This window comes from Neodiprion lecontei, chromosome 6, assembly GCF_021901455.1.
Source record: "Neodiprion lecontei isolate iyNeoLeco1 chromosome 6, iyNeoLeco1.1, whole genome shotgun sequence".
In the NCBI taxonomy this organism is placed as follows: domain Eukaryota; kingdom Metazoa; phylum Arthropoda; class Insecta; order Hymenoptera; family Diprionidae; genus Neodiprion; species Neodiprion lecontei.
The window spans coordinates 7,362,731-7,384,752 of NC_060265.1; the positions used below are offsets into that span (position 1 = coordinate 7,362,731).

General features: G+C 40.9%; 2 protein-coding genes across 5 annotated transcripts in view; one reads left to right on the forward strand and one right to left on the reverse strand.

Annotated features, from left to right (window-relative positions):
- The window catches only part of LOC107223570 (paired box protein Pax-6), a 45,740-nt gene extending 26,222 nt beyond the window's left edge, over positions 1-19,518 (reverse strand). Inside the window, exons 1-3 of one of the 3 annotated variants that reach the window (XM_046743550.1) lie at positions 8,888-9,359; positions 8,560-8,631; positions 4,783-5,023 (exon numbers count right to left, since the gene is read on the reverse strand). In XM_046743550.1, coding sequence (XP_046599506.1) covers positions 4,783-4,795 — 13 coding nt within the window. In that variant the 5' untranslated portion in view covers positions 4,796-5,023; positions 8,560-8,631; positions 8,888-9,359. Of the gene's footprint in view, positions 1-4,782; positions 5,024-8,559; positions 9,360-19,484 lie in introns of those variants that run through there. The other 2 variants (XM_046743551.1, XM_046743552.1) reach the window with 2 other exon arrangements.
- Positions 9,602-19,891, forward strand: LOC107219948. Of its 2 annotated transcripts, XR_006904993.1 has the most exons (3): positions 9,606-9,814; positions 12,168-12,273; positions 19,433-19,518. XR_006904993.1 is itself a non-coding variant. In XM_015658319.2 (2 exons), exons 1-2 carry the CDS (start codon positions 9,779-9,781, stop codon positions 19,889-19,891), a joined length of 495 nt encoding a protein of 164 aa, XP_015513805.2. In that variant the 5' UTR covers positions 9,602-9,778. The 2 variants fall into 2 exon arrangements, 1 of the variants encoding a protein (XP_015513805.2); XM_015658319.2 differs by lacking the exon at positions 12,168-12,273 and having other exon boundaries at positions 9,602-9,814; positions 19,433-19,891.
- The last annotated feature ends 2,131 nt before the right edge of the window (positions 19,892-22,022 follow it).

Sequence of the window (22,022 nt, forward strand, 5' to 3'; positions counted from 1 at the left end):
TGTCCAATGATAGGATGACGCGGATGAACGAAAAATTAAGAAAGGAGAAAGGAATCCTTTAAAAAATTTTCGGGAACGTTATTTGCGCCAGCGACGGCTAGCTCGAATGAAACAGTATCATCTAAATGTGATAGAAATGAGTATATGATAAATATCAGTAACGATAAAATATCAGCAATTCGAGAACACGGGGGCGTTTTTTAATCCGATTCAGACAGTTTTAAGTATGTTTTGCTCGCCGACCAGATCGCCACGATTTGTCTAAAAAACGTTCCAGAAACAGTTTGTGTTACGGTAATATTATAATAAAGGGCAAATGCAAAATTGTTGACGAGCTATTTGTTGTACCGTAATTGCAGAAAAAACTATTTTCATCCACTCTAGATAGATAATAATTTGCAAAATTTTCACTCTTTCGATATCTTTCCACACTGAAGAAAGTAAGCCGAAAATCGTTACATAGAATCAAACGAAAAACAGCAAATTTCAATAACTTTGAGACAATAATTATAAAAACATTTTTTCTCGACTTGTCAATATCTTAACTTGCGTTATTGGTTTTTGTTTTTCAGATTCATCTCATGTCGCACAGCAGCGATATTGTTTCATTGGTATTCACCGTGCAGTAAAATTGTTCGATATCATTGAAAAAGTTCCTCCTATTTTTAGCAACTTTTTATTCAGACGTTGATAGAGGGGGTGGTGGGGGGGATAATTCAACCCTGTAATTAATTCACCACGTGAAGGCGAAATCATTCGTCAAGCAGAATATTTGCGGGGAATCGCATGACAACCAGGCGTTCATACACTTATGTATACGGGCTTTATTCCAACTTTCGGCATGCGGATTAAATAAGCTGTCCGCGTTATTCCCTGCATGTGTATATAAAATAAGCCCACCGTGAGGGCTGGACCTGCACGATTCGATACGTAACGTAGCTGGTGTTTGAGAATCCGCGTCTTAAAACTGGCTTAAGCCTCTTCCCCGAGGGCCTGGTGGGGCTGCACTTTATACACGGGATATATCACGTACATCGCACACACGCGTGTTGCGAAAAATTCCCTCCGTATTTGATTCCAATAACAAGTATAGAATACAGGGCACAAGAGGAAGGGCCTCCGGGCCATCGGCTGAATTCGCCCGCCCTCGTCCCTGACGTTTCCAACGGGCCCGTGCGCTCTCGGATTACCGCGGAGAGGCGATGCAGGTCCCAGAGGTCTTCGAGAGGGTGCAGGCGTCACCGTCGGGGTCAACTTTTATATTATATACGTATGTACGGATCTTTAATGCGGGTTAGACGTATTGTGTCGAGGTAAGAAGCCAGTTGCAGTGTTGTTTTTCTTTTTCTCTCCCTCTCTCTTTTGAAAACCAATTGTTTTCATCCGTTTGTTTGTTCATTTATTTTATCTTTTTTTAATACTCATTTTTGATTTATTTTTTATCATTTCTTTGTTCTTCTTTTTCAACCTTGGTCTCAATTTTGCCGTCGGTTTTGTTGTATTTCATACTTGTTTACATTTTATGTTGAATAATTGCTTCTCTCTCTCTAATTTGTAGCAATAAATTAACAACGTTCAAATAAGTATAAAGTTAGGAAATAGAAGAGTTTCGGGGCGGATGATCATTCACCTAATCTTGACAGGTTGTCAAAAAATCTTATACCTAGTCCAGTGATTTTTGCGTTTCCATAATCTCCGATCTATGTGTACGCATACAGCGATATTATACGTACGTACAGCGGACGCCATTTACCAGCACGATACAAGATAATCGTTTATGTACCGTATAATCCGCTATTTACAGTATCAAGTAATTGGAGATTTCACACTTTCAAGCTAATAATGTCGATGCGCATGGGGCATTCCGTGCCGAATAAACACGCCCTACAAGCCTCACATTGCCATTAGTTATTCCCGAAATTTTTCAGTAAATAAATTTACATGTTTTTGCGGTCCTACTACACCCACAAAATATTTCAGAAACAACTATTACTGAGAATTAGGACTTGGTTGAGTTCATACGGAATGCCCCATTGGACACATACGTGCATTGAATGTTATCCAAACGGGTGACAAAACGCGATACGAATATATATGAAAAAATCTTCTTGTTTAAAATCTCTATCCTGTAAGAAACGACGCTGATTTTATTTCAAAAGTCTCCAAGTGAAGTGATTGTTCTAATACGTTCGCCTGGTATATTTACGTAACATAAAACGTGTATACAACATACATATGTATACGTGTATATACATGTACAAAATAATTCCGGAGCGTCGTTTACACGATATAATTAGTAAAATTTTCTCCAAATATAAACCGCGCACGAGTAACGCACGGTAGACACGCTGCAGCTACCCTAAGCTCTAAGCTCGTATACTCGTACCTTACGCTTACATATACACACACAGACATATAGGATATAGGATAAGTTATAGGTGCATGCATCGGCATACGTCACCTGTACCTGAACCCGTTGGTCTGTCTATAGTTGGCGAGGTGTCGTTAAGGGCTGCCGCCGACAGTGAGACAGGGGCTGTCGCCCTACAGAAGCCTAGCAAAGGCGTGTGTAGGGTCGACAAGGGCTAACCGCAACCTCGCCTCAACCCCGCCTCAACCCGCTGTGCCTTATGCCTATGGAAGCTATGTTATTATACCTGCAACGCCGCAGGGCATTCGACTCGCTTGTCCGATTTGACGTTATACCTCTTAAACCGAAGCCTTTCCCGCGCTCTTACGTAGGTGCCATAAGTAGACGGCTATACCCGTCATCCAATTTCAATTATTATACGTAGGTATACGTTTGGGTGCAGTCATAATCGAGCTAAGCTCATTCCGAGTTTTCTTTTATCGTCGTCTGTCGGGTGGAAAGTTGTTACTTGACTACGTTTTTACAGACTTCTGTTTTTGATACGGCGTATAATTGAATCCAATGTATTTTTGTATCTTTTTATCTACAAACGTCACAACTTCTTTTCTCGCGTCTAGCGCGGCCTGAAATTTGAACCGATTGAAAATAACCGCTATGCGTCGAACGACGAAAGTTTTCCCGTTCTTGAAATCTTCCGAAAATGTATATTACGGGTAACATCGTTGCTTGTTTTCTATTTCTTAGTTCGCGTACCGATCGATGCTTGTGCAGCACGTAATGTATAAGCGATATGAAACGAGATATCACTTTAATGTAGTATTCAACAATTATTGTATAATTTGAGATATTATGGAACAAAGCGGAACATCTGCAACGGTGGTATTCCGCAAATACATTTCTCATCGCATAAGCTTACAGCGGCTGTTTAGTTACCTGCTAATATATAACAGACAATACATTCACATTATTTACGTCTGGCGTTAGCTCTTGGTCAACCCTATTTTGCAGATTCGTTATAGACATCGCCATAACGTCTATATTCGACTCGAAACAACGCCCTGTTATCTTCGCACTTGAAGATATGGTACTCGTACTTGGAACTCGGGTTATACACATACGTTACATATAATACGATAATTGAAAAAGTTAAAAAAGTTAAAAAAGGCTGTAAGCTTTTCAAAAAAATTCCACCGACGACTTCAAGCGATAATCAAAGAAATAAGAATGTCCCGTATTTTTAATTTTTTTTTTTTTCAAATTTTTAGACCCAGGCACTTTATAGAACCTTTTTTAACTCTCCTCTTCAACGGATAGTTTGATCGCCGGGTCTGCGGAGCAGGTTGCGTTGTACGAACGACGACGGAAGGAAAAGCGAGCGGCCATGTTGATTCTATCGGGCCAACACCGACGCGTCCAGAGCCGACGGCTGGCGTCGCGTCGCCGTATAATTCCCCCATAATAAATGGAATCCGAAGCGAGATATCGCGGCTGTCCGACGACGTCGCGTCGGAACGAGAGCCGGGCCATGATCGGAATATGTCCGTCCGTCCACCCACGCGGCACGTTTATGGACGGGATACGGTGCGCGATGCGTTACGAGCGATAATAATTAACATGCCTCGATATGTTAATATTGAGAGTGCATAAAGCGATCGGCCGAAGAATTTTATTCGTGAAATATTATAATTACACCGATATTTGACGACAAATATTTACGAGTGAAATCCGATTAATTTTACACATATGTACGATGAGAGAAAATTTCATTTGCTATGGTAACTAGAAAAATTCAGTAAAACAGGTATCGTTAAAAAAAACTGTTTGAAAAAAAAACGAGGTACGCCTAACCATTTTGCGCTATCGTCGATCCTTTTTTGATAATTGCAATGAAAAATCAGTTTCTGAAGTTTACACTACTTTTTTAGTTAAACAAGGCTTTAACGTCGATTTATCGTTGCACAAGCCTTAAATTATCGCAACAGTTACAAGAAAATATAGTAACGGCGATCGTAATGTGAAAGAATAGCAACTGATACTAGACTTTCCGGTAACAGCTAGAAAACTAATTTTTATTTTCTACCTACAACTATATTTTTCGATTGTGGTAAGAAATGAAAATAGTTAAGGACTGAGCGGTAACCGGAACTAAAAATTTCTCTCAGTGTATATTGTAACTTCTTTCGCACGTGTATTAGTTCTAACGTTCGATTACTTTTTTCCGTATGAATACATCTCCGGTTAATAACATTTGTTTACATACAGACATTGAGAAGTATAATCATACTAATTAATTGTAACTTGCATAAATAAAATTTTTAATACCTGGTATTTGAAAAAATCTTTAAAACGTTATTCGCAACGTTAAAATTTGTCCGTTTAGCCGATAATTTAAAAAATGCCTGTTTACTGACCTTTATGGGGCATCTTCCAGAAGGGTGGTTCGGGGGTGGGAGAGCAAGGGTTGGCCACCCCCGCCCCCAACAGCGTCCTGGCCGCGTGCAACGCCGCCGCAGCGGCCTCCCGACTTCTGGCTGCCGCGGAACCTGGTGGATATTCCGAGACGCCGTCGCCGGCGCCCCCGCTTCCGGAACCGCACGAACGTAACTGCAGGCTAAGTCGACCACCGCCGCCGCCGGCCACGCTAACACAGTGCTGAAAATTACCAGAGATTGAGATGCTTGGCTGAAATGACAGCGTAATTTATTGTTTGTCACGTATACCTGGCTCTGCATACCGTCGCGTTACATTCGCATGCGACGATTCGCCTAGCGATACGCGCATTACAAATGTGTAATAGGAAAAGTAAAACTGCTGCAATTTTTCATACTCAAACTAGGTTCTATTACGCACCGATTTAAGAGCTATCTTAACGAGTGAACATTCATTGTTTCATACAACCGTCGGATGAGGATGAGTATAAATTAAAGAAATAAATAATCGTCGATTGTTTGCTGTTTGAATCGGGAGATCGGTATGTTTCGTGTAATATAATATAATTATTATGATATTACACGAGAACATTACACATCGTGCAAAGGTTTAATGACGGAATGTATGTACCTAATATGCATGTAGCGAGGAATATAGATGAAGCGAAACGTACGTAAGTGCATGACTGACTGATATGTATAACATATATGTATATATATATATATATAGTACATAACTACATAACGCTTCAACGCTCGTTGAGCACGCACTTTATAAGCGCGTATACGTATATTATAAACACATTAGTGTGTGTCCGCTATTCAGTCACTCGCTCTCGACAACCCGCTGACATCGCGTCAAAGTTATTATGTATATCAATTTTACAAGACCGATGTCACATTTATACATATGGTGGGTATAAGCGTATGCGTGTCGTTGTTGAATGAATGTGTAAAACGAATGAATAATACCGTATAATACCGTGCAAGCGTGTAGGTGTAATATTTCGAAACCCGATCGCGGGTGTGACTTTGTTTTTTTTGTTTTTTTCGTTGTTTTTTAAATATTTTGTGACCGATAACTGTGATATTCGTATGGACGAAATGAATCGAAATTTATATACCATGTTATATACGTGAGGTAATAATATACGTGAGATGTAAAAGATAATTTGGTGCACGTAAAAGGATGTTAGCATACATGCGACGGATGTTGTACGATGTATTAGGTTGAATTCTTGGCTCAGCTGCCGTGCATGGGAAGTTTAAAAAAAAACGATCCAACGATGCAGGGGGAAAAAAAATGTCGAATAAAATTATTCCGATATAGTTACATGTATGTGTGTGATGAAAATTTACCGACGATTGTATTTTTAACCGAGTCCAGACATCATTCGCCTCCCTTTTATGATTTCCATTGCAGGTATAAGGTATGTGCGTAATAATTATATCGCAAAATCGACGAGTGATCGTATGGGTGAGAAGTTGATGTTCTTGATTAATTGCTTTCCTCGTAAAAAAATTCTCCACATTTAATTCGATCCAAGAAATCGTTTTTCTTACGAATGATAGTTGCGTAAATCCACGGAGACAGATGCACGCGATGAATGAAAAACTTGACGGATCTACGCAGCGGTGTGTAAATTTCTCCCCAACAAAAAACGAAAAAAAAAACAGATATAATAACGCGTGTGCTGCGTGTACAAAGCCCCTAATTCGACGTAGAAATGCACGTAAGTACCACATCGCCAATCACGTTTTCGAATCTTTCGAGTTAAGGTATAAAAAAAAAGAAGATTGGTTATACAGCACTCGAGGTACTACAATCTGGAAGGTAAGATCTCGGTAAAGAACTTCAAAACACTTCTTTATTTCTTTTCATTCTCAAAAATACAAAACGACCGAAACATTCTTGGTCACTTTCGTTTTTTTTTTTTTTTATTTATTTATTCTATCCATCATCCGCTGCAGATCGAGGGAGAGACAAGCGACGATGAATTGACAAAAAGTATAAGGTATAAATGTAGGTAAAGAAAGCTATGCGGTAAGAAAAATTTTGGAATATAAAGTAAAGACGTATGATTGACGGTATTTGAGATTGGATTTGTAACTAAGGTAACAGTCTGTCGCATAATTCGATCGAGGATATAAAAATGAGGTTTAGACGTCGACGAAGAACCGCGTATCAAATAAAACAATTAATTTATAAGTTAATTGGGAATGTAGTCAGGATTGAAATTGCAATTTACACATTACAGTCGTTGTTTCACTCGATGTTTTCACAATGTACTCCACTTGTACAATTACTTAACCAACTGTCGCCACTCGACGGAGGCTGTGCAGCGGAACGACGGCCGTCGATTGCGGAAAATGTAAACGGGCGCGTGCAATCTGGCAGCATATATTCATTATTATCTATCCCTCGGAGGGTTGGATCCCCGATTTTTCTAGCGTACAAACGCGTCCTGCAGTACGTGGGTACAGCCTACTAAACACGATCGGAGTATAACTGTAACGCTGCAGGCCAAACGCAATCAATTACATGTTGTACGTGTGCGTTTGTCTGTATACCTACATATGTATATATATATATACACATATAGGAAGCATTCGGCCGAGCGGAAATCCTAGAAAACACCGTAATAAAATCTTCCGATTGGATGAGGATACGTATCCGAAATCGAGGGAAACCGGCTCGCTGATCATTTATGTATAGTAAAAACTCAATTAAGAATCGTATGATTATGGAGCGTTATACAACTGTTCAAGTTATACATGAGACACTGGGAAGTTTATTGTTAACGAGGTATTGCATGTTTTTATAACGAAAAACTACAAGTCGTATGTCAATTAAGGTAAGGTCATAGCTGTTTATACCCGCTGCACGAATTATTGTAGAACTTTGCAAAACCCCAATCTAACTCTTTCTTCAAAAATGGAATTTTAATTCAGTTTGATTGTAAATCGAAACTTCACATTATTATATAAATTATTCGAGAAGATATAATTATTATACGTGTTTCACCGTACGTTATAGTATCGGTATTTATATATAGAGACACAAAACTGTAATAATCGTGGAATTCATCTGCTACAAATATTATCCTCGAAGCGTAACAAATATATGTGTAGAATAGTGTGGGTCGATTTAATTTAACAAAGGGGTAAAAATGAAAATTTCAAACAATCCGCGATCTTCCACAATGTTTCCTACAACGATTAATCTATAATGTAGATAGTGATCGTGTTTCGCTAATGGAAAATTTAAAACGAAGACTTGCAAAACATTGCGAATATCGCGATTCAACGCACAAACGCAAAAGTTTATTTCAACCGCACTGATCTGCACAAAATGAGACAATGAAAAAGATGGCTATCCCGAAATCTCTAATAAGGTACAAATATCTCAAGTACAATCAATCGCTGAATCAATCAGAAAATGGAGTAACGATTGTAAGAAAATAATTATTGCTGTGCAGTTGAACTGCGTGATTAGTTGTGACGTTATATGTTTTCAGGTCATGTGCGATCCATGATGTAATTGTATTTGAGAACGATACCAAACCGTACCCAACGTTACGAATAAATTCAAACATATTGCAATCTTGATTCTATTTGCCAGCTCAGCTGACGGAAAAATTATTACAGGGTTTGATGAAAAAAAAAAAACCGTGTAGACCACAAAGTACGTAAACGTTGAAATAAAAAAAAAAGAAAAAAAAAACACAGAAGATTTAAGGATAAAATCGTAAAACTTACCGAGTCGAGAATTGCCGTTGTAAAGCCGGAACTACAACCAGCGAAAATCACAAGTCAACTCTTGATCCGTTTCTTACAATCACGAATAACGATAACGTGGTGGTAATATGTTTTGGTTTGTATCACAATTATAAAAAAACAATAAACAAGGTTAGGTACACAAGATATACCAAATTATTGATCCAATCGAATGCAGAAACAAGAACCAATGTGGAGTAAAAAAAAAAAAAAAAAAAGTAAGAACAAAACGAATGAAAGGAAAAATAAAGAAAATAAAAAAAACACGAAAAATACGTAAAATTCCAGATAAAATTTTCACTGAACACACGTGCAACGTCCGCGATCGTATCGCGTCCGCTCTCGGCGACGGTAAAACAACGACGTCGGCTTGACGACGTAACAAATCGAACCGAATCACTGAATCGCGGCGGCACTAGTACGTTTCCAGTATCCACGCGTTTTTTCCCCCGTTATATTATCACCGTCTTAACAATATCGGTGTTTCGGTAACGGCGGGTGGCGGTGGCCTCCTCTCACACCTGATTGCTCGATGACCGGCGCGAGGCGAGGCGCGGCGCGGCAAGACGCGGCGAGGCGCGGCAAGACGCGGCAAGGCGAGAGGCAATTCCGATCCCTCGAGCACGTGCAGGGTAAACGGAGTGAAGTGACGCGCGTTGCTCCGTGGTGCGCGGCGCCCGATTGACCGCTCCAGTCTGCCTGCCTTGAGCCTTCTTCCTGCGGGCGGCTGATCCTCCGCGGCGTTCTTCGACTGTTTCGGAAACGGGTCCCCCACCCCCGGCCGGTCGGCCGGTCGGCCAGGCCCAGAGCCCGCAGCCGCCTCCCGCCGAAAGGGATGCCGAAGGTTCGGGGGTGGGGGTGGGCGGGGCCTCAGGGGGGGGGGGCGGGGCTTGGTGATTGCGTCGGAGCAGGCGCGGGGCGGCGCGAGGAGAGGAAACGAGAGGCGGTTGGCGAAACGTGCGCGACGCCATTGTTAACGTCGCGTGAAAAGGCGCGGGTTTATCGGCGTCGCTGCGCGTCGACGCGACGCCCGGCGTCTCGACGCCCGGCGCACTACATCCGCATACTTGCTGCGGACGCCGCGACGATTTTCTATATTCCGTATCTACTCGACGACGGGAAATACGATCCGAGACGCGCGGGAACCGACGATCCGTCGGCGTATCTTTTGAACGCCTGATATTTTATCTATCCTTCTTCGATGTCGCCGACGACGTTCTCAGCTTCTATCTTTAAGGTAAGCGTCGATCTTGTGATTTTCTCTTACGGATAGGATATGTTATTCGTATTCTTTGTCGTGCGTTGTACCTACTTATTTTACGACAATCGTCGCGGTTTCGATGATAGTACGTTGCACATCGTTTCTTGTCGTTTTTCGTACATCTCCATGGCTACTTTCACGCTTACGATTATGTGCAGTCGTATAGTGAACATGTATGACAAATTAAAGTGTACCGTTGTATGATAACCTGCAGGACTTGCGCAAGACATCGTGAAAATTAGACTCCAAATTTTCATCGAATCACAGAGAAGCTAAACGTTCCGCGAATTCGATACCGGCGCATCTTTCGTTATCCTAAATCAAAATACCTGTCCGAAAAATTATAATTCCACAACGCGTTAATTAAACCAAATCAGTTTGTTTTAATCAGGTCTCAATTGTAAGTACAGATAACACGGAATTCAAAAGTTGAAAGCAAAACATGTCGCGTTCTTCGACTCAAATAACTTCCGACTTTCTTCATATACGATCAATCATCGCGACTTTCATCCTATTTGTCATTTCTCTTACATTCGCGAGAAATTTTAGTAAAGACACAAAAATGTTCCGCTCCGTCTAATTATGTTGTTCCGTATACGCCCCCATTATATCTATCGCACCCGGAACTCTCTTCGATCTACACGATTACATGCTCTCGTATAGAAATCATGTATAATTACTATATTACAGTTACACGTGTAAGATAATTTCATTGGTTATATTCAATATTCAGTCCGTCTTCCGATTATGCCTCGTATAGGTGCGCATATAACACATACGGATATCAAATAGCACGCGTAAATTTATGCATATATTATACGAGGCGTTGTGCCCGAAGAGGATAATCGAGAGCATAATCCAGCGTCACGTCTTGCGCTCCATTGTCGCCTGTACCTAATATTACCGCAAGAGCGTCCGGGTCCGTTTCGAAAAGCCATTAGGCATTATCGGTGTCTCGCAATACGTGCCGGGTCGACCACCGCGCTTTACAATCAGCCCCGTAAAGTCTAACAGTATCGAAGTGCGCTGTCAATCATCGAAATGACAACACCATTAGCCGCTATCTGCGCGTGTATAACGCGCGGATGTACGCCATATTATCATACGCAGGTTATACTCGTCTAGTAATATAAGCGTCGCGGCTTACGTCGACCTGCAATCGCCGGTAATGAAAATAAAAAGTAAACCAGCTCGCGTACGGTTGTAATATAGAAACGTTGCCGGAAAGCTTTTCATTGTGCCTACGTGCGGAGAAATGTGCGATTCGTGCCGCGGGTATTGCTTGTACGTTAACCGATCATCGCCGATGTCAACTTGTCACCTTATAGTTGTCTCACAGCTGTTATACTTTGGCTCTACTTCGACAGTCTAACTTTCTATCAATTTTTCTTCGGCATCGAGTATCTGGACAAAACGATACGTAAACCTCAACGGCTCAGAATCGCGTTAATAAGAATGTAAATTGATATACGTGAAATTTCCAGCATCTCGATTAATAACGACATCTTCATTCCGTGTATTACAGAGGTAAGAAAAGTACCCGTCTACCCGTTAATACCAATAATAATAATAATAATCTCAGTCGGTCACAGTCCATATTGTATACCTAATACGTGACAAGATCAGTAGCACAATTTTCGAGTCCTTTTGTGCGTGTGAAACAAAGCCACGGTCATACGATGATTTACCTGCTTAGAGTAAGGTGGTTCGGGTAATCTACAGGTACAATGTCAAACGTAGGTAGACCCTGCAGCCCGCATGTATATACAGCGATTAGCGGAGTTCAGGGTTTGGAGGCGGTTCGAATGCGAGAAGAGGATACAGCTGCGCAGCTAGGCTCGAAACAAGGCATCGGCCTTTACCCTGGACTAGGCTAGAGGACTCGGCGGGCCGAACTGCACTGGGGTCTGAAGATGATCGGGCCCCGCCGGGAAACTGATCCTGCGAGATAACCAGATTAGAACTGCCCGCGTAGATAGATGTTCACCTAATTACATCCCGACGTTTGAGTGACATTTCTCATTTATTTATTTCAGTCGTATAAGTCGGTTGATCCCTACACCACCTTTCTAACGTCGTGTGTGTTAGGTACGCGGCCTACAAATTTACATACCGCGTGTGTAACTCATCTACGTGCATCGCATAGGTGTACATTATGTACGCAATGCGGTGATATTTAAATACCTACTTTCCAGCCACACTTATAAATTTATATTACATTACATATTGTTACACACATGGGTAGGTTTATGTGTATGAACGCGGTCGGCCAATAAATCGGATATTCTGTGCAACGCACACATGTATTTGTATTACCTGTATGATTTAGGTGCAGCTTGCTTGTATTTGAATTTCGGGCCAAAGTCACAGCGACGCTCGCATGAATTACGGTCGATTGCCTCCCGGAACGCCCTATATAAGACCACCCGTGCATGGTAAGTACGGATCAAATAGCATCTGTAGATTCAAGGCGAGCTAATTCGGATAATTATTGTGCAGGGAAATCAGTTGACGATCGAATTCCCGCGAATTATCATTCGTGTGTAAAATATCACCGAATTACATAATGACGTAATAAATTTAAGTTTTTATTTTGCAGCCTTCAGGTTATAACTTTGTCTTTTTTTTCTCTCAACTCTTTTCGTAGCATACCTAAAACGCGCTGGGCTTCGTTCTTCCAGGGCTCAATTTTTATCACGTGGGATTGCCTCTCTTATTTTCAGTGTTTCAAAAATTTCGGTATGAAACTTCCTATACTGTATTGTAAGTTTTATTCGTAAACAGAACAGTGAATTCACCGTACATTAATTGTTTTTTCTATTTACAAATACAATAAATTAACGACGCAACTAAATAAATTCAAATTACTTTTTTTTGTGTTTTTCCAATAAATTGTAGTAAACCAAAAATTTTCATTGTCAACTTAAGACAAATACATAATATAATAACTTACGTCGCAGTACCGAATTTGTAAATTTTTAACCTGATTTCGTAAATTGACAAGCTTTTTGTACACTAAACGTGTAGTAAATTCACAATCAATTTTAACAGCGTCAAGGTTCGTGCGATTGTAAGGCACGGGATTAGGGCGATCACATTCCAATTATTATATGTACGAGTATACTTAAATACAGCGTACACACGACAACTATTCTTGATGAATATAACAACAGCTCATGTTGTATATACAATTAGCTTACACCATTCCATGTAAGTAATTCCCAGCAACATCGTTTCACGCGTATCAAGTTCGTATAAGCACATAGGTATATGTACCTGTAACGATAATGTAGTAGATAACTTGACGCATGAGAAATTTTAGATTACATAAGTATATATATATATATATTTATCTATAATTGACCGCGTTTCGGATTTTTTAATTTACCAAAAAAGTGTATTAAAAATAATGTAAAATTTGGCGTTTAAAATTACAAACGCATATAACAGCAATTGATCTTCCGCATTGGCCAAGTAACGATATATTTTTTCATTCATATTTTCCTACAGCGCAATATAAATAATAAATTAATAACGATGTGTTAGAAGTAAAATGTATCCCAAAACACATAATGCGAAGGTATAATAAAATATTTTAACCCTAGTGAGGTCTGTACCCATATTACGTAAGTGCAGGTTCTACTATATTTTTCTGATTTCAACCGGAAACGTAGAGAACTGTATTAAATATATATGTGCATATACTTATTGCTGTACGTATACGTGAGTCGAGAGTTGTTCTGAGACGAGCAAGTCATCTGCGTACGCATATTATAAGTGTGGACAGTACGAGGTATGCATATACACATACCTGTAGAAAAAATACACGTGACCCATAGAGATGCCAACCGACGTATAAGAGTCGAGGCGCAAAGCGGCAAGTGCACGCAGGGAGAAACGGCGCAGAGCGCCGGGAAGCCCGACATCTCGGTGTAATCAGACACCGAAAGAGAGATGCAATATAATTGAAAACACCCGACTATTCCTCGACTCGGCCTCTGATCCCAGCCGACTCCGTTTACGCCCTTTTCGTTTCACTTCAAAGCCGTTTCTCCGTTTGTTGCAGTTTTACGTATAATGCCCACGGCTTTTTTTATCCTCTTCTTATTTTGAATGACTTTTTCAGATGTATTCAACGCCGTTTCAATCGCAGGTATCGCGTCTGTATAATACAAGTCATTTGTCGTTTCGTATCTCATAAGATGTCCCCAACATCTAATAAGACGAAATTGTTAACCTGCTTCGTTTTGAAAGCATATTTTATTTGCGCAATTATTTTATTTACTAGCGTTCGTTTAACGACCTTGGTATTGCATGAAAACAGTCTCACGATCGTGGCACGTTTTACTTCTCATTTTTTACGGAATTGCGGAAAGTATCCAAGCTACGCATTTTTTGATCCCGGAAATTCGGGAAATGTAGAAACAGTAACACGTGTCAAAAAACCACACATTATTTTGACGATTTACGTTAAAATTTGAACCCTTTCCGTTCGCATGTTTATTTAATGTAGAAAAAAGAATGACAAGTTGTCTCGGTCGGTAAGGGTAGGACTGTTACATCACCTTACGAATTGAAACGAGCATTGCGCTGAATCGACATGTGTAAACACCGTCAGTTATCCTACACAGGGTGAAAATTAACGGTGCATTAATTATATGTAAAATAATTACGTACGCGTTACGCGTACGAGATATTACAATAAAGAAACTTCAAATCAGCTGCAAGAAGCAGCAGCTTGGCGGCGGTTTCTTGTTGCACCGCGTTCTTATTATTCTTTCCGCATGCAACATATCTTTGTGTGATTTTCCGTCGTAATAATTTCAACAGAGAGATTTTCCCCCTGCGTTACCGCGGCCGTTTATTCGGTAAGCGTGTACATATACATCGTACAAGAATATTACACGTTCAACAGAATGCGATGTATCTGATACACAAAACACATCTAAGATCCGCTACCGTTCTCCAACACAAGTTTAAAGATGCAACGCCGCGCAGCCTGCGGTACAATAAGGTGTGTCGGTAGGTATATCGCACGAAGCTTGCGCGTATATTTCGGTACGCGGCTTTCGACCGCCGCTCGTTGCACAAAGTACATAAAACATTATAGAAAGCTCGTGTATGTGTGTAGGTACGTGTGTACGTACACAATGTATACGATACCCTACGCTGGGCAAAAAGTGGCGGAAAAATACTTGAGGGAGGCCTGGCGAGCGTACCGCCTCTGATCAATGCCGCAACCAGTGGGTACCGCAATCGCCCTCCTCTCCTAGTGCCGCAACAACGCGCCTCTCCCAGCCCCCACGGATTAAACGCACTTTATGCACTCCCTTCCCGCTTCTTTGCTCCGCTGTGTACCATAGGTTATAAGTATGCAGCATGCGCGTGGATCGACAACGTGTGTGTGTGTGTGTGTGTGTGTGTGTGTGACGAGACGATAGACGGAACGGGGGATGCGTGAGAGAGCGTCGGTATGGAATAGAATACGCTTGCACTGCGAATCATTTTTTTCTTGGTGGTTTTGCTTGTTTGGTTCGATTTGGTGTTTTTTTTTCCCCCTCTTTTTCGTATCGCCACAACGTTGCTTCTTCCTTGAGTAGGTATACCTAAGTGTAATTCATCACTGTGGCGAGAATGCGGTTGTTCATGAGTTTGAACGTATGGAAAATAGCACACGATTTTTACGCGACTTGAAACCGAGGTAATTATTGTGGCTGTGACAGGGTGAAAGCCACCTTCTCTAGTTCCTGTATTATGTATGCGGTGTAAACTTCAGATTCTTTGATTCTATGAAACATTTAGACACGATAAAAAACGTAATGGAAAGTTTACATCTGTGGGGTGAATATATACCTATAAGGAATGATACCTTTTTGGAGCCAAATCTACATCAATTTTGGTAGATCTGCCCAAACATATTTTAACACTTATTATTTGGTTTTGTAACTATTATTATCGGATTTGTAAATCTTGCCAAAATTGCTGTAAAATTAACTCCAAAAACGGACTGTCCATACATACGCGACAGGAGATGTAAAATCTATAATATTCTTCTTTCCGTGCAGTTTCATTTTCCGGAAAAAATTTTATCTTACTCGTAAATGAAATATCTCACAATGATTACAGTTTCGACATAGTATAATATAGATTGTTAAAAATTATTTACCACACATTGTAACAGAACAAAAACGTAGCAAGAAATTTCTCTGCGCCAAAGGGAAGGAAAACTATTTCGCGAAATCAAATAATCACGGTCAATGAACTGATTTCCTCAGCTTTATGATTCACGTATAACGTGTAATGCACATGACGCTCCGTATTAACAACATCCAAAATGGCCACCGAAACTTATACATGCGTATACGTATACATACGCATATAAATATATACAACGTAGGATGCAGATCTTGTTCCATTCGGCACCGCGCGCAGCGTGTATTACAATATAATGAATAGGAGGAGCCTGAAGGATCGGCGAGGAGAGGCTCATTATGCCCGGGGTGCCTTTTATAAGCACGGTTTTACACCTAAGAGTAGGTTTCGTATTATAGGGACACGTATAGTTATACCGCATCCTCGGTGTAGATGCGAAGGACCACTAACCTAGCCCAAACCCGAGCCAACCCCGCTTGCAGCGGTCGCATTTCGCGGGTCGCCGATTTCGAATGATCACCCCCCCACCTCTCGACATCAGGCATTAGTCCAGGTGGTGCACCCAGACTGGTATAATCGCGCTTGTTCTCCCAAACCGCTCTCCATCTATTCCCCGTGTCATCAGCTCATTGCACACTCTTCATTCTCCCCAAAACCAAGAGTAAAAAACACGTATTAGATCACACTGCGCGAAAATATATCTTCTCGGTAACGCGGAAGTTTACAAAGTTTGTTTAAATGTCGATGAATATAATGTGAAAATTATGAGAAATTTTATTTCCATGGTTTGTCTGTAAAAAATACCTAAAAAAACAACCTTCGTGCTAGACGACCCTCTTAACCAGTCAGAGCTCAAAAAATGTAATAATTAGATACGCACCGCTGTTGGCAAGTATCTTGAACCTTTTCACTTATTCTGGCTAATTATTCTATGCCGAGTAGAATGACGTGAAATTTCTCAACTTTGGGATCAGCCGCGTTGTTCGCTTATACTTCACGTGTAGGACTGCGAGGCTGACCTATACGCTGCTTGAACTACTGCCACGAGTTTGTAAGACGTGATGCATGTACGACGTCTGCGGACTGTGGCAGCAGCTTTCTTTCAATTTTGACGGATGAGTAGATTTTCGTGCATAAATTCAATGTCGGCAATGCATTTACGTATAAAAACTAAGTGTATGATAGTCAGTTCTTAGAAATCCGGAATAGTTTTAAACGAATGATTTAGAAAGTTGGCAGTGATGAGCCGTTCTTCGGATCAGCCCCAACTGTATTAATCACTGTAGACGTCATCCTACAATGCTTGCGAAATTTATGTATCCCACGTAAGATATTTGAAAACTAAACTTCCCTTGCACCGCATGATTCTCGCAGCATAATGTATATTTTGGTGCTTTTGCTTGGAATGTATTAACTACAGTGAAGAGGATACTTTTCAACTAAAGATAGCTATAATAGATACTAGTGACATCCATTTTTATATACAGCATGCATAATAAAATCTCGATCTCTGCTGTAATTGTATTGAAATGAATCGTTGGCATGAAAATGAATTACCTCTTAAATCATTCGGAGAAAAGTTTCATCGATTGGAATCAAGCAAACTTTTGTATTGCCGTACAATTTAATAAAGATTCGTTACGTTGGAAGAAATTTTTTGTTTACTATACCTGATATGCTTGAAATAAAAATTGCGTTTGTTTCATGAAAGAGTGCTTAAAAAAAGTTCAATAAATAATTTATTCTGTTTCCTGATTTTTTTATGCTATATTTTTTAACTTGAATTTTCGGAATCTTGCATTCCGGAACATCGAGCCGTCGGCTTTCCGACTCATCGAAACCTTGTCGTTTCTTCTTTATTTTGATTTCTTTACTTAAAGTTCCGCCGGCAAATAATTCGGAATTAGGCGCTTTCGGAACTTCAATCCCGCCCCCGAAAGTCTTATCCCAAAGAATGCGAGTCGGTGATACCGCTGCATGTCTATACTCTTCTATGGAGAAAGAGCCGAACGCCGGCCATGCACAAAGGTTAGGGGATGAACGCTCGGCGCGTTCATTGGACAAATTGCAGGTATTGTGGCGGTGTAAGCCAGCAAGGCAGGGGGGGGGGGCGAGGTGGGGAGGGGTTGGTCCTACGGGGTAGTTCTCTAAACTGAAACCGGCACTTTCTCGAAAGCAAAGAGCACCGCAAGGAATACACCCCGCATACCTAGGTATAAGAGATATAGGTGGATGCGGTATGGGTGCGTGTACCTATGGTGAATATACCATAGATATATGTATACGTGCGTATAGCCGCACTGTTGCAGCGCCGGCAAAATAAAAGCAAAGGCGGGCAGAGCAGCCTTACAGCCCTAATCCCTCGCCTAAGAAGCAACGACACCGTTTTCGCTTGCGTTGGCGCTCCGAATAACGCGCTTACTTGGCGAAAAGATTGCGGGCCGCGGCAAGGTTGTATCCATCCCCGATATTATTGAAGCTATTGGTGGTAGAATTGCATTGAAGATTGTCCTCGACGCCGCCAAGGTCCGATCGCGCACAATACCCGGATGCAGCCAAAACGCAACGTCCGCGTAGCGTCTTACGGACGGTCACCGCACAGCGTTACAATGCCGTCGTCGCGTCCTCGCACTCAACGGTGTACGTTACTTTTCAGAAAAGGCGGCGTCACGTAAATTGAAAAACTCACCGTGTATACCGGCTATACGCCGTTTAGCCGAATCAACAATGAAACTGTTTGCCGACACAATTTGCCAGGATTATATCGCCTGCCTTTGATCTTATACGTATACCTGTACGATATACACCTTTCCGCTTTGCCGACTGCCACTCCACTCGCTACGCGACGATACGCACGATTTTCAAAGCAAATCTTTCCCTCGTCGCTTTCGTACAGAGAATAGAGGAACGTACGACGCGTATCTCACTTTTGCAGATACGCCTCTCGATTTTGTCTCGGTACTCGATGCTGTAAAACGTACGAGCCGAATTGAATCGTGGTTTCGAAATATTGCAATGATTTACTGAAATATTGAATAACTAACTTATATTCAATACCGCGGTAAAATTACGAAAAATTGAAGAATTTTCTTTCAGACAACAGATGTGAGCGTTTTTCCGAAAACTGCCGTCATAGTTATAGAATGTTACAATACAAAAATATTGTCGAAAAGTGTTCGAATCGCATATCATCGTAAAACCTGTAATGCCACCGTTATTTCAATCGTACAAAGATTGCCAATATTTTTAACAGCGAATTTTCACGCTTCTCATTCGCAGTTACCGATTCTTTCCCGTTTGCACGGCGATTTTTGCATCACACCGCTCCATACCATCATATTAATACACGTATCGTATCTAATTACGATAATATTCTTTAGTATGTAAACTGTATACATATTAAAGATACATCTAATAATTGTGTTGCTCATTTTGCCGTAGCATGAAGAGATTAGAACAAGACTCGCGTGGTGCGGTAACCCGCAGCCTATACCTGAGGGCGTCAGAGGCGTCGCGACGACGGTGGGCGCCGCGGATGACGGTGACAAAGGGCACCGCGACCCGTGGAAATCTGGTTCCACTTCAGTCCGCGAGGTCGTCTCGTCATCTCCACATCATCCGAGTATACTGATGGGTGTGTGCGTCTCCTCTCCTCTCCTCTCCTCGTCTCCTCTCGGGTTAGACGGTGGTCGCATTCCTAGTCGGCTTATAGCGGACTCCTATCGGACGCAACCATCGCAACCGGCCGTGGTAAACCAGGAGTTCCGACAATCCTGCGAAGCCCGCTGCTGCCGCAGCAACGGCAACAGCAACGGCAACGAGGACGATCTCTGGATGGCAAAATTTTGTCCCTCGAATGCTGCTGCTGCTGTTGCTGGTTTGCATTTTGACGGTCGATGAAGTGTGTGACAGACGGCCCAAAAATGGAGCTGAAATCAAAATATGATTCCATTTTTACTTTAATCACGTGCGGTTTAACTCGCGTTTTAAAGAAGAGGGTTTCTCTTTCGTATTCTGAATTTAGAATTAACTGTCTGAGAATTAGTCGAAATTCGATACACCGAATAATTATATATTTCGCAAATACGTAAATTAATTTGCGTCGATATTTTGTACCAAAGTAAATTTTTTTTAAAACACTTTGATGAATATTCTAAAGGACTGGAAAAAACTGAGATTTTAAATTAATCGTATACTTCGCTATAAAGATATCGAAACATTGTGGATTGATTTTTCGAATAATTTACGTCACGGCATTGTTTTCCATCCAGCGAAAACTTTACTTCATGTTGCTGAAAAATGAGCTTAATCAACTGCTATTCATTCTCGAACGAATAATACAAGATTGATTAATCATTGGTAGATAATAACAGGAATTCATTTACATAAAATCTTCCTTGCTTATAATCCGAAAACAATTACCCAAGTAAGACCACATATAACGCAGACCAACATACTCAAAGAAAGAAGTCATTCGGAAATTGAATCATCAATCGTGAATGAATGCCGCATCGTACCTACCACCATTTTAAATTTCAAACTTTCCTTATCAAAGTTCAACCCAGAAGAATCGCTACAATTGCATATAAAAGCTTGTATATAAATTAATCCGCGTTTCGAAAAATTTCCACAAAATCTTGATTACGATGCGTATACAGAGTATAATACAAACACCGCTGCGAAGAGTTTGGAGAAGCAAGAATCCTTGGCGTGCGTACAACGTATTACAAACGTACAAAAGTTCATCTGTATAATACACGTTACACGCATATACATCCATGTATGCGTAAAGTCTATAGCATGCGGCTTTCCGGCCACAAAGAAAAATCCTTGACAACGGTGTCATCCCCTAAGCAAAAGCTGGCTACCGTCTTGAGAGATCACCTTTCTACGAGCCGCCGACTAGTACGCCGCCTCTGGGATATATAGGTATATGTATACATACATATCTACGTCTATATCTATATCTATATCTATATCTATCTTTATGTATAAACCGAAGCGGCACCCGCCCTGCATCTTCTTATTATACAGCTACACGTATACCTGTACACTACACCTTCCTGCAGACTGCATCACCGCCCCATTGAAATCCTGATCTTTGAGTAACCGAGACGACTAATTTAAACTTTATACTCGAATGAATTTGGCTTTTAAACCCACCCTCCCTCCTTCCCTGCCGCAGTCCACTGTCTGTTTGTTTGGAATCTTTTCAATTACCCATTTCTTATTATACAGTTTGTTGTATACGATTTGTTTGTACGCGGTCCGTGCTTTTATTATACGCGCCATATATCGGTCCATCGTTTGCTCGTAACGTTGCGTTTTTTCTTCCGATCTCGGAGAGCTATTAGCTTTACCTTGTACCTAATGGCATAGAAATCATTCGAGAAATCGAAGGAATACGCAACGGAAGCCCGTTTGAAGAAAACTTATACATTTTACCTCGGATAAATATTCGTGAAAAAGATCTTAATCTTAATTATAAGATCGTGTGTAGGTAAGAAAAACGCAGAAACGAAGAAAAGAAGCGACGAACACCATAAACGAGGGCGATCACCGAGGAACAAGTGACAGTTAAAAAGGTAAAACATACCAGAGCCTGGGACAATGACGGAAAATATACGCGGTGGCAGAATTATGAAACGAGGTACCTCTATAAATTTCTCGAAGTTTAAATTTTGCTGTAAATTCAATCACCCCTTCAATGCACCGCATTCTTATGTCGTACGTCCATCATTTTTCGTATATCATAGGTTCATTATCGAATTCGAAGAGTCTGCAAACTGTACTCGCATCTATACCATTGTGTAACGAAACAGAAATAAATATTTGCCCAAAGAAACGTATCGTATTTCCTTGTTGTTCTTACATTCGTCAATAGAGTGATAAACTTTAAACGGATATCTCCATAAAACTCGATGCAAAAAACATTCTGTGCGTTCCAATATCTGAAAACTAATTAATCGAGTAATGATACAAAACTATTCGACGATATGATGCCAGAAATTTGTATGCAATCAAATAAAAT

What these genes read in the sequence shown, in the direction of transcription:
- LOC107219948 (XM_015658319.2), top strand. Translation starts at nt 9,779, where the DNA reads ATGTCGCCGACGACGTTCTCAGCTTCTATCTTTAAG. An exon ending in TCTCAGCTTCTATCTTTAAG is followed by an intron (nt 9,815 to 19,432) that starts GTAAGCGTCGAT and finishes ATTTTGCCGTAG; the next exon opens with CATGAAGAGATTAGAACAAG.